Here is a 13,892-nt window from a genome sequence, read left to right as displayed (position 1 = left end):
AGTTCAAAATAGCTGTGGCTGCAACAGGTTGGAAGAGGCTGGGGTTCATAATTGTGTTTCCTCACTCGCCAGCCTACCATCTTCCACCTATTGAAGTGAATGGGCGGTAACATGATGTGCTAATAAAATGTAACGTTTACATCAGTTTGTAATATATCATCAGATTTGCACTGGAAATGGATAAACGGGGGACATAAACACAAGGCATTGATATCCCTGACGTAAGTGCAGCGAGCTATGCCTGCCAAGGTTGTCTGCCCTTTACCCCTACCAGAGATTCCAAGGTTGGGGCAGGTGCCCTGGTTTAACTAAAAATGGTGGCACTCATGCCACTATAGGTGTATCATCAAATGGTTCATCATAGAAGGAGACCATTCGGCCCATCGTGTGCCTGTATCTCAGGCACCCAGCAGGAGGAGGGGCAGGAAAAGCGGCACTGGCACCACAGGCCTGGAAGAGGGTAACACTTTCCCCACCACCTGCTTATAAGCTGGCTGAAAAAAAAAAGCCTCCAAATTCTCCAGTTGGTGGATGAAGGTAGCCCGGTCGATATAGTATATTTGGGAGTTTCAAAAAGATATTTGACAAGGTGCCACATAATAGACAAAATTATAAGGATGGTTCTGTCGTAATTTCCTTTGCTGAAGGAGTTTATGACCTTGCTGTAAGTGTGCTTGTTTGCTGTTTGATGAATACCCTGTAAAATGTAAGGCACATTTTTTTCCCCTAGTACTCTGGTAATCCAGTACAAAGCTGAACATTTCAGAGAGCTCCCACTGGAGTTAGTTAAATAAGGATCTCTTTTCATAGACTAAACCTAATCAATCGATAACTACAGCCGCTGCTTTGTGTGAAAGCAAGGGAGCTGCCCAGAGGACTAATGATGGAAGCTCAAGTCAATTTGGCAGCACATGACGTGAGCTGAGGAGAGCAGGAATCAGAAAGTCTTTGGTACACTCGGATATTTGTGACCAAATTTTTTTATGCTGAAAGTGGTTGTAAATTCAATGCAAATATCCCTACGTGGAGCACCTGCATTACATTTCAAATCCGCTTGAAAAGTAGAGTTAGTTGGAGAATAGAAGCTCCTCAAGGAAAAGAAGGTTGTGTCTCACCAACTTAGTTGAATCTTTTGAGACGTTTGCTAGGTTAGTGGATGAAGTAGGATTGCCAACCCTACAGGATTGCCCTGGAGTCTCCAGGAATTAAAGACTAGTCTCCACTTTTGTTTATTAGTTATAAAAAAAAAATCAGACATGGCAAAGCAATGGCTGTTTGACTGACAGCCGAGAATCATCCAATCCGGTAATGAGTCTATTTGCTTTTCAATTGGTGTGGGAAGGCGGAACACTGTGTGGATGGGCATGTTGACCGACCAATGGCGTGAGTTTGGAGGAAGAATGGGTGAAGGCATGAAGTCATGTGATGACAACACTAGGAATATGTCCAACTAGAGCTGACAACTCTGGGATGAAGGCAGCCCTATCGACATGGTATATTTGGATTTTCAAAAAGCTTTCAATGAGGCTCCACACAATAGGCTAATCTACAAAAAAGACAGATCCTGGGGTAGATAAGGAATTGTCTGTATTCCCCTGGGAAGAAGGTTGTTATTAGGGGCAGTGATTGTGTCTGGAAACTGGTTACTAGTGGAGTCTTGTAGAGCTACTGTGTTAGACTCATTGCTGTTCACTAACTATTAATGATCTGGATGAAGGCATTGAGTGAACTGTCAGTAGCACAAGATTTGCACTGGTCTTAAAATCCTGATCTCGACATAAGATGGAATGGGCTCATATCTGGCAGATGACATTTAATGTCAATAAACGTTTTGGGTAGTGCCAACACCAGTCATGCAGGGCCCTTACTAAAGTCTATTGAGCGGGAAGGGAATTTAGGTGTTGTAGTGTATTAGTCTCTAAAGGTTGATGATCAGTGCCATGAGGCTATGATAAAGACTAAGAGTATTGGGACATATTACTAGGGCAATCTGATAAATGACAAGGACTGCTATAATGTCCTTATGCAAGATATTCGTTGGGCCTATTTAGAAAACTGTGTACACATTTGGTCTTCTTACATGGTAAGAGGAATAGATGGGAAATTCCTTAGACGTGCTCCCACTTCACTAACCTTAATTTGCTGAAAATCCAATGAAAACCCTTGGAAAGGGGTCAGTAAATCTCCCACTCCATTTTAACTGCTCCTCATCTGGTTTCTGTATGTTAATATCTAGCCCCACCCTCCACAATCTCCCCCACATTGGGTAGTCCCCTGGAATTTGATCTTATTGCCTTTGGATAGTTAGCAAGAAATTTCCTACAATTCTTTTCCCTGAATTAACTTATTTTTTTCTCTTTTGAAATTGCTTAGCTATTCATGGGTGGGAGCATTAGGGGATGTGTGGGGTTAGGAAGTGTAATGCAACATGGGATAGGCTCAGTGGATCAGCTGTAACAAGTGGCATAAGGCTGAGCAGCTATCATGGCAAGGATAATTACAATGTGAAAGTTTATGTGGACAGTTTCCATAATAAACTTGGAAATTTACAACGGAAAAGATTGACACAAAAGTGTCACAAAAATGTGACAACAATATGTAAGGTTTTGCAGGTAGGAAATGAGTGCAGATGTAAGATATTGATGTAACACAGTTGGAAATGAATGGGAAGCATTTTGGCTTATTGATGCTCTATAATTCATCAGCACAGTGCCTGAATACTTTTTACCTGGAGTTGCCTGGATCAACCATGATTGTATTGAATGGCGGAGCAGGCTCGATGGGCCATATGATCGCCTCCTGCTTTATTCCTTGTGTTCTTGTGTTTCTTGTGCCTATAATTAAATGACAAGGCTATTCAATGCAATTACTACTGTTACTCTTCACACTGCTGTGGAATGAATTGAGCCCTGCTTAAACCTTAGTGTTCCTGACACTTAGGGAACTCAGCTGGAGTATGGGGTAACGAGCAAGCAAGCTACTAGGACACAGACTGGCTCCAGAATGGGGTCCCATTCAGTGCGAATGTGATTGGAAATTTATATTTAATTGTACTGATCAGTAACATTGTTACATTAGGAATAGTCTTTACATAGGAACAGGAGTAGACCTTTCAGCCTGTACAGCCTGCACCGCGATTAATCTGCATCTTAAATGCATTTTCTTGCCTGCACTCTTTATCCCTTGATACCCTTATCTAACAAAAAACTTTGTGTGAAAAAGTGAATCCTGATTTCATGCTTGAATGATGTGACTCTAATTTTAAGATTATGTCCCCTTGTACTTGACTGCCTCACCATTGGAAATAGATTCCCCATATCTCCCCTATCAAATTCTTTGTAACATTTTAAACACCTAGATCACATCACTCCTCAATCTTCTATACTCAGGGGAATACAAACTGATTTTGTGCAGTTCACTGACATTATAGTTTCCAGATCAACTGGAATTATCTATCGCTGTTTTGCCTTGTATTTTACTGGAAAATGAACAGAAGAGAAATAGCCTGTGAGAACTGCAGAATGTAAGTGTAGCTGAGTATAGCATTCATGTCACAGTCAAGAGGTCATGGGCTTGTTTTCTAGGGCTGTAGAAGCTAAGGGGGATCAAAGGTAATCTATACACCAAAACAAATGCACGATTTTGTTTGTGCCCTACCCTGTCTAAAGATCATCACATTGAGGGATGAGTACAGTTACACTGAGTTATTGAAAACACACCCTATGCACTCAAACATACACCGGTCAGAGCAGCTACCTATCTTGGTTGTGTCTGCAGCGAGCAGTGTTCAACCACAGGTAGATCTATCTGCCTTAATTGTGATGTGCTTTATTAGACCTGTTGGAATAAGAACATCACTGGATAACCTGGGGGAGGAATTAGGCAGACGGAAAGAATGATAGGGGCCATCTTATGCATATGCTGTTTGTCATTGAGCAACATAAGAGACTAACTTAGATAGGCCTGTAACCCAGGCCTCAAATATGTTTATTAATCACCAGATTCCTTTTCAACAGTCAACTATGGTTAATATCAAAACAGGCTCATGTCTTACCTATATTCTTTCTGCCTTGCTAGTGTATGTATAATAGATCCCTATTAAATGAAAGGGTTGGAGGGCCATAAATATTGTTTCATGCTGCACAAGTGAGGAATAGCACTTGGTGACATATATCTGGACTCCAATTACTATGTAGATCAGGACTGACAATCCCACATGGTACTGATTAGTTGCATCTGTAAGGACCTAGTCAGCCAATCTGGAACCCATGAGGATTTTCCGAAATCAGGAACTTGCCCAGAGATGTGTTCTATCAGAAGTGCATGTACAATGTGTGGACTGGATGGCGAGGTATTCGCTATTGGTGCAACTGATGAAACCTTAAGCTTTGTTTGAATGCGTCTGAAGCTATTGAGAGCAAGGATTGTATCTCAGAGCAAAACTGGATGACAAATCATCTCCAGGTTTTATTGATTCACAAAGTATTAAAATTCTGTGATCCGATTTATGGAATGTAAAAACTCAATTTTATTGTCTGTTTATACATATTTAGTGATTCCTTCAACACTGCAAGTGTAAGAACGCAAGTACCTTAAAGAGTCAATCACAGAACATCTGGATTAAGTTGTAGAGGCAGTAATTTTTTTCATTAAGGAAATTAAAATGTAACTCAATTCATGGTACAAAATATACACTGTTTTTCAATTGCCTCCCCTTCATGAATTGCACCTTCATGAACTGCAGTTGGTTTGTCTTGCTGTGTCATAAGAACATAAGAAATAGGAGCAGGAATAGGCCATTCAGCCCTTTAAGCCAGTCCTGCCATTCAATGAGATCATGGCTGATCTTCTACTTCAATACCATTTTCCTGCACTATACCCATATCCTTTGCTGTTTTTAATATGTAGAAATCTATCGCTCTTAGTTTGAACGTAATCAATGACTGAGCCTCCGCAGCCCTCTGGGGGAGAGAATTCCAAAGATTCACCACTCTCTGAGTGAAGAAATTCCTTCTCATTTCAGTCCTAAATGGCCTGCCCCTTATTCTGAGACTGTGTCCCCTGGTTCAAGATTCCCAAGCCAGGGGAAACATCCTTCCTGCATTAACCCTGGGCCCTGTAAGAATTTTGTATGTTTGAATGAGATAACTTCTCATTCTTCTAAACTCCAGAGAATAAAGGCCCAGTCTATTTAATCTTTCCTCTTAAGACAATCCCTCCATCCCAGGAATTAGTTTGGTGAACCTTCATTGCACTCCCTCTATGGCAAGTATATTTTTCCTTAGGTAAGGAGACCAAAACTGCAAACACTATTCCAGGTGCGGTCTCACCAAGGCTCTTTATAGTTGTAGTAAGACAATTTACTGCTATACTCAAATCCTCTTGTAATACAGGCCAACATACCATTTTCCTTCTTAATTACTTGCTGTAGCTGCGTGTTAGTTTTGGTTCAATTATTGTCTCCGAGTCAGAAGGTTGTGGGTTCTAGTTCCACTCCAGGACCTGAGCACAAAGATGAAGGTTGATACTCCAGTGCAGTACTGAGGGAGTGCTGCACTGTTGGTGGTGCCGTCTTTCAGATGAGACATTAAACCAAGGGCATATCTGTCCTCTCAGATGGACGTAAAAGAGCCTATGGATCTATTTTGAAGAAGAACAGGGGAGTTCTCCCTGGTGTCCTGGCCAATATTTATCCCTCAATCAAGATAATAAAAACAAATTGTCTTGTCATTAGCACATTGCTGTTTGTGGGAGCTTACTGTATGCAAATTGGCTGCAGGATTGACTACATTACAACAATGCCTACCCTACAAAAGTACTTCATTGGCTGTAAAGCACTTTGGGATATCCAGTGGCTGTATAAGGCGCTACATAAATGCAATTCTTTCTTTTACTGTGTTATTTTCCCATGAGCTTCAGCAGTTCCTTGTCCAAGGGGGCATTCCTTATGTGTGAGCTGACGCAGTTGAGCATTGTTTGGCCATTGGACCACATAGGGCGTCACAAACGAGCACAATTCCATCATCGCCCTATGTCCACTGCCCATCGTGGATCACTAGATAGAGTTCAGGAACAGACACCCGGGCTGTCCTTTCTTCTGTCTTCCCAGAAACCAGACCCAGTACAAACTGGGGATTCCATTCTTGATGGCCTCATGAGGATTATGCAAGCCAGTTATCAGTGAGGAGCTCTCACTTCTCATTGGAATTTGAACAATATATCCTATTTAACAACAACATCAACTTGCATTTATATAGTGCCTTTACCGCAGTAAAATATTATCACAGAAACAATTATCAAACAAAATTTGCCAACGAACCAAAAGAGACTTTAGGACATCTGCGATACATTTTAAGGAGTGTTTTCAAAGGAGTATATTCCACTAAAGGGAAAATTGTAAATCAAAAAACTCAGAAAATGCACAGCAGGTCAATTGCAATGAAAACAATGAAACAGATGTTTCAAGTGCAGACATCTTTGCCCAGTCTTCATCTGTTCTAAATAGGGTCTCCACTCAAAATATTAACAAGTCTTTTCCTTTTCTCAGATTGTTGACTGACCTGCTGTGTATTTCCAGCATTCTTCTGTTTTTTTAAAATTACCATTTGTTTGTTTACTGGAAGAGTTATTTTTAATTTTCACTTGCCATTAATAGATGAATAATGGTAGTATGAACTGTGAGCTCTTAGCACACTGAAGTCTTTTGAAAATTCCGAAATCTTGTTACTTCCCATTCAGATTGTAATCACCACGGCTGCAGACTGTAACGTTTAGCCATCAACTCTCACTGAATGGGGAATTTGAATAGAATTGAATTCAGAGCAGCTCTCACACGAGAAAGCCACCAAAAGCAATGAATCCCGTTGTGTGGTTGAATAGCAATACATTTGAATATGATTGTGTTGTTTTTGGCTAGCTGTATGCACAAAGGATAGCTCCAGGTTTTGTGCATTGAGAGATGGATTCTTAAAGTGACAGGTTCCAGTTTTGTGTGCTTTTTTAATAAATGCATCATTCAGTGGCTCTGCTCAGCTCAGTTGGAGCAGTCTGACCTCTGAGGGCTCAAGACTATTACAGAACATGAGTTCTAAATCTAGGCTAGTACTGAGAGAACGACTTCCTTTGCCCCACCATTGGCAGTGGTGCCATCAGCCATCTAGGCTATAAGCTCTGAAATTCCCTTCTCAAATCTCTTCACTTTCACTCCCACTTTAAGACGCTACCTCCTTGACCAAATGTTTGGTCACCTGACCTAAAGTTTCCTTTTTTGGCTTGGTGTCAATTTCTGTCTGATTATACTCCTGTGAAGTGCCTTGGGATGTTTTACTGCGCAAAAAGTGTGATATAAATGCCAGTTATTTTTGAGTGCTGTATTGTTAGTGGTGCTGTCCTTCAGACAAGGTGCTGAACTAAGGCTCTGTCTACTATTTTGGATGGATGCTGTGCATCTACCTGTTCTGGTTGTTCAGACTAAAAAATCTCATGGCCCATTTGTAAAGAGCAGGAAGTCCTCTCAGGATCTTGACTAATGTCACAACCAACACTCAACAGTAATTTGCATTTAGATAGCACATTTACCATAGTAAAACATCCCAAAGCACTTTACAGGTTTGTAAATCAGACAGCAATGTGACACTGAGCCAAAGTTGGAGACATTAGGACAAGTAACCAAACACTTGATCAAAGAGGTACGTTTTGAGGAAGGTCTTAAAGAAAGAGAGAGAGATGGAGATAAGGCTTCCTCCCTTAACCAATATCATCAAATGGAGCTGGACTGACCATTTACTGCAATGCTTGCTTTAGTTCATTGTACAATGAAGCACTTTGCTCCATTTCAGACGTATTTCGATAAATGTGACTCTTCTTTTCATTATGGTAGCCCAAGATTGGACATTATTTAGCTCTACTCCAATTGCATTATAGTTGAGAGCATGGCAACAACCCTTATTCAGAACATTGGGAGGTGGACATTGAAGTAATTTCACCAAACAGCCCAGTCAGAGATACTGAGGCTAATTGTAGTCCCACTTATGACGCCTTATCCCTTTAGAATTAGAATTAGAACATTACAGCGCAGTACAGGCCCTTCAGCCCTCGATGTTGCGCCGACCTGTGAAACCATCTGACCTACACTATTCCATTTTCATCCATATGTCTATCCAATGACCACTTAAATGCCCTTAAAGTTGGCGAGTCTACTACTGCTGCAGGCAGGGCGTACCACGCCCCGACTACTCTCTGAGTAAAGAAACTACCTCTGACATCTGTCCTATATCTATCACCCCTCAACTTAAAGCTATGTCCCCTCGTGTTTGCCATCACCATCCGAGGAAAAAGACTCTCACTATCCACCCTATCTAACCCTCTGATTATCTTATATGTCTCTATTAAGTCACCTCTCCTCCTCCTTCTCTCCAACGAAAACAACCTCAAGTCCCTCAGCCTTCCCTCGTAAGACCTTCCCTCCATACCAGGCAACATCCTAGTAAATCTCCTCTGCACCCTTTCCAAAGCTTCCACATCCTTCCTATAATGCGGTGACCAGAACTGCACGCAATACTCCAGGTGCGGTCTCACCAGAGTTTTGTACAGCTGCAGCGTGACCTCGTGGCTCCGAAACTCGATCCCCCTACTAATAAAAGTTAACACACTATATGCCTTCTTAACAGCCCTATTAACCTGGGTAGCAACCTTCAGGGATTTATGTACCTGGACACCAAGATCTCTCTGTTCATCTACACTACCAAGAATCTTCCCATTAGCCCAGTATTCTGCATTCCTGTTACTCCTTCCAAAGTGAGTCACCTCACACTTTTCCGCATTAAACTCCATTTGCCATCTCTCAGCCCAGCTCTGCAGCTTATCTATGTCCCTCTGTACCCTACAACATCCTTCGGCACTATCCACAACTCCACCGACCTTAGTGTCATCCGCAAATTTACTAACCCACCCTTCTACACCCTCTTCCAGGTCATTTATAAAAATGACAAACAGCAGTGGCCCCAAAACAGATCCTTGCGGTACACCACTAGTAACTAAACTCCAGGATGAACATTTGCCATCAACCACCACCCTCTGTCTTCTTTCAGCTAGCCAATTTCTGATCCAAAGCTCTAAATCACCTTCAACCCCATACTTCCGTATTTTCTGCAATAGCCTACCGTGGGGAACCTTATCAAACGCCTTACTGAAATCCATATACACCACATCCACTGCTTTACCCTCATCCACCTGTTTGGTCACCTTCTCGAAAATTCAGAATTTCAGAAAATAACTTTGTTACCAAAATATATCTTTTCTTGAGCAACAAGTCCTGGAGTTAGTCTAAATGTTGGTATTCAGTCATAACAAATCACCTGCTCTAAAAGTCTTCTCATTTGCCTTCCCCTCTATAGTGCCAAGAACCTCCCTTGCCCCTTTAAAAGGGCCCATTGCAGTAATGTATTTAGGTTGCTTTTGGTAGAACAGAGGACGTGTTGGCTATAAAAGCTAATAAAAAAATCTCACATCAGTACTTTCAAATCTAGTAGTCACTATTGTAATCAAGGAATCGTGGCAGACCTTTAAAAGTCCACTGACTTGCAGAGGCCTGGCATCTAACCAAAGGTAGGTCCACAATTGGGACACTGTAAAGTTTTGCGTCTGAGTTCAGCTCATATAGGGATTCATCCAGATAAATAGTGCATTATTGGACTGTGTTAAATCAGGACCTTTCTTCCCTTAGTGCTACTTTCAGCTGGCATAGCAACAGCCTATGCAGCTGCAGTCTTTCCCTGAAACTTGCCTGTAGAGAACAGCTGATTTCCAATGCAAATATAATCTTTTTCAGATGAGAAAGAGTGTGTCTGTCTGCTGCATGTGAGGGTACTATTGTTTAACACCAACAAATATCGAAGGCCTGGTTCCATGCATATCAATGTAGATGAAATTCATTATTTTGCCTGTTTTATTTAAATGTTATCTTCGCTCCAATCTTCACCTTTCTCCCATCTGTCTTATCTTTGGCACAGAGCGAGAGAGATGAACATCATCAGGAACGATGCGCAGAGATCTACGACACATTGAGAACCCCCAACCCCCTCCCTCACCCTTACCAAGAGCACACACTCTATGTGGTAAAATGAAATGCAATTTCCAGTATCATTATGTTCAAAATAACTGAACATATTATGAGAAAAATTGTTTTTGTTCCTGCCGCACAGTCAGAGTTACAGCTTGTAAAATGATCTGCTGGCAACTATGACGTTAACTGTTTGAGGGACAAGAGCCTTTTCTTTACTCTCCTGTCCAAATTTGCCATTTCCCAAATCTTACTTGGCTGCAAATCTATTCCTAACAGTTGTTCTCTAGCTACTTGAGTGAACCTAAGCAGTAAGTTACTCATCCCATGGGATGCAGGATCACAGCTATAGACCGGCACTGCACTCACCCTATGTCCACACTTGTACAGTTCTTCCTTCCTTCCTCCCTCCCTCCTTTCTTCCTTCCCTTTTTCCTTTCCTTATTTTTCCATCTCAGGGTTGCTGAAACCTGCTGTAGTGTCCCATTTGATTGTGTTGTTTTTGGCTGGCTGTATGCACAAAGGATAGCTCCAGGTTTTGTGCATTGAGAGATGGATTCTTAAAGTATCCAGGTTCTGTCCAGGTTGATCTAACCTGGCACAAAGCAAAGATTGAGCCTGGGAGTTTGCTGGTCGGTACATTAATGTTCGAAAACTCAGGGTTTCAGGGTTCTCCGACTTTATTTTTGCTGCTGACAACCGGCAAACATACACGTTTCTAAACGTTTTCAAATTATTTGATGTAAAGGTGGCAAAAAATGGGTTGTCAGTAGATTGCTGAAATATGTCAGGTAGCTTCACTGTGGACATCAAAAGATGCCAAACAGCGCCCCCTTTAGGATCTCCCATCAATGTCGCTTAAGCCCAACCAACATTTCGCCCGTCTATCAAAGTATAAAATGTAATTATTAGTGAATTATCACCCTCCCCCGTTCCAGAAATATTACACATCAATGTTTCTTTGACTTCTTAATACTCCATTATACATGTTGACAAAGGACATGTGTAGCTATAATTATGTGATGTGAGTAACCTACTGTTTATCTGCCTATCTAGATGAACAAAAGCTTTAAATTGCCAATGTTAATTTAAATCAGTGATAGTTCTGATTAGATCTCCTGGGGTATTACCAACCTTACAGATCCCCATGATGTCCCATTGTCCTGGGATAGTTGCCAGCCTCCATTTTGTAGCTCTCTCTTTCCAACTCACCCTTTGTCTATATTCTGATTGACATCAACTGTTCTTTTCCTCTTGGCAATTTTAGTGCTATGCTGTGCTTGGTCCCTTCACATATGTTTCTTATCTTAATGTTTTCTTCTAATTTTGTCATCATTGAGAGTAATCTTTTTTAATAAAGAGGTGGTGCCTTGATAGTGTTTTCCCTGCCAAATTCCATCACCTTTATCTGCTCTCCTGATGGTGCTGGTCATGCTGAGGTACAATTGCATGGGTGTTATCTGCCAAGTAGTACTTGGGAAAGTGAAGAAAAGACTTGCATTTATATAGCACCTTTGACAACCATCATACATTCCAAAGTGCTTTACAGCCCATGAAGTACTTTTGAAGTGCAGTCGCTGTTGTAATCTAAGAAACACAGCAGCCAATTTGCACACAGCAAGCTCCCACAAGCAAGAATGACCAGAGAATCTGTTTTTGTGATGGGATGTGATGTGATGGGATGGGATGGGATGGGATCGGTCAAAATCCTGGAACTCCCTACCTAACAGTGCTGTGGGAGCACCTTCACCTCACAGATTGCAATGGATCAGAAACAAGATGGAGACACCACCACCTGCAAATTCCCCTCCAAGTCACACAACATCCTGACTTGGAACTATATCTCCGTTCCTTGACTGTTGCTGGGTCAAAATCCTGGAACTGCCTCCCAAACAGCACTTTGGGTGTACCTATACCACATGGCCTGCAGCAATTCAAGAAAGCTGTCCGCCACCATCTTCTGAAGGATAATCGAGATTGGCAATAAAGTTGGCCTTGCCAGCGATGCCCACATCCCATGAATGAATAAAACAAAAAGGTCCACCACCACCTTTTTGAGGATGGACAATAAATATCAGCATTGCTAGTGATGCTCACATCCCAAGAATTTTTTTTAAATGACCTTTCAAAGGAGTTTCATTAGGTTTCATTGGGAACTTCTCTAAACAAAGAGACCCTTATTGATGAAAGAGTTACTGTGATAAACCTGAGCAAGATCTTGCTGACCTTCAAGGTGATTGACATTTCAAGGTTCAGTTTGAGATTCAAGTTGCAGAGCGAACGAGCGATCAATTCTATTTTTTTTTCTGTCAGGCTTTGTGTTGCAATATTCGGTTGATAACAGTGAAGAATGGAAGGATGTCTTCATCAACCCCACTGAGCGCTCTTTCAAACTGGACCAACTCAAATGTGGTACTTGGTACAAGGTGAAACTGGCTGCCAAGAACAGTGTTGGAGCTGGGCGTATCAGCGAGATTATTGAAGCCAAGACTCATGGTAGAGGTGAGTCGAGATAAAAGGACAATTTTTTCGGATGTAAAGTGTGGAAATAAAGCTAATATTGAAAATTATATTTTCTAGATCAAGAAATATATGCTAACTGACCTGAGACAATATATGCTGCTCTACTAATAACTATGAGGAAAGACTTTAAAATCATAGAAGAATCATAGAATTTTCGAGCATAGAATAGAATAGACCATTTGGCCCACTTTGAAAGTGCTATCCAATTAGTCCCAGTCCCCCATTCATTTTCCCACAGTACTGCAAGCCTTTCCTTTTTAAGCACATCAATTCCCTCTTTTGGTCACTATTGAATCTGCTTCAACCACCCTTTCAGGCAGTGCATTCCAGATCACAACAAATCACTGTTAAAAAAATAAGAAATTCTCTTCCTCTATCCACAGGTTCTTTTGTAAATTATCTTAAAACTGTGTCCTTTAGTTACAGATCCACCCAACAGTGGAAACAATTTCTCTTTATTTATCCTATTAAAACCCTTCAGAATTTTGAACACCACTAATAAATCTCCCTTAACCTTCTCTTCTCTAAGGAGGCAATCCCAGCTTCTCTAGTCTCCCCACATAACTGAGGTCACTTATCCCTGGTACCTTTCTGGTAAATCAACTGTGCACCCTCCCCGAAGCCTTGACAGCCTTCCTGAAGTGCAGTGCGCCAAATTGGATGCAGTACTCTAGCTGAGACCTGACCAGTGATTTATAAAGGTTTAGCAAAACTGCCTTGCTTATGCACACCAGGTATCTATTTATAAAGCCAGGTACCCTGTATAATTTTTTAACAGCTTGTATCAAATTATTCTGCCATCTTCAGAAATTTGTGTATGCATTCCTTCTAAAGTTGTAGCATTTACTTTATATTGCCTAGAATGTCTTCCAACAACTTCACCACCTATGAAATATTTGCCTCTGGCTGTCAATGAGAGGGAAAAAATCAGTTAAGGTGCAAAATTGCTTTTCCCAGACCAAAACATGTGGCTTTTGAATCTCAAATGCCGCATTTTAACATTGGAAATGGCAGTTATTAATGAGCATTTTGCTCGCACCCTCTCAGTGACCTCTAGTACAGATTGACAAAGGTCCTGTTGAGTTTATGTCCTTAGGGTTTAGTACCTCCAAGTGACAGCAGTATGCTGCTGACTCAGTCTTGTTCATGTCCCAGTGCTCGGGCTGACACCCAGCTGTTCTTGGATGGACTGATGGCTGCCAATCACAGGGAACAGACTGCTTCCAAGTTTAGGGACCGTCTGTCTTGGTGTTTAAATCTGGGAATATGGGAAGATGCCAACTGGGAGATGTACGGAAAGGAGACAAAT

The 13,892-nt window shown here is 41.4% G+C and overlaps 1 protein-coding gene across 1 annotated transcript in view; it reads left to right on the top strand.

The window, feature by feature from the left end:
- dscaml1 (Down syndrome cell adhesion molecule like 1) overlaps positions 1–13,892 on the top strand; it is a 504,300-nt gene that overhangs the window by 466,496 nt on the left and 23,912 nt on the right. The window contains exon 25 of the mRNA XM_068054032.1: positions 12,374–12,562. Coding sequence (XP_067910133.1) covers positions 12,374–12,562 — 189 coding nt within the window. The remainder of the gene's footprint in view (positions 1–12,373; positions 12,563–13,892) is intronic.

The sequence above is a fragment of the Heterodontus francisci genome, chromosome 22, assembly GCF_036365525.1.
Source record: "Heterodontus francisci isolate sHetFra1 chromosome 22, sHetFra1.hap1, whole genome shotgun sequence".
NCBI lineage: Eukaryota > Metazoa > Chordata > Chondrichthyes > Heterodontiformes > Heterodontidae > Heterodontus > Heterodontus francisci.
The sequence above is the reverse complement of the archived record's forward strand: the minus strand, read 5'-3'. Positions and strand labels throughout refer to the sequence as shown.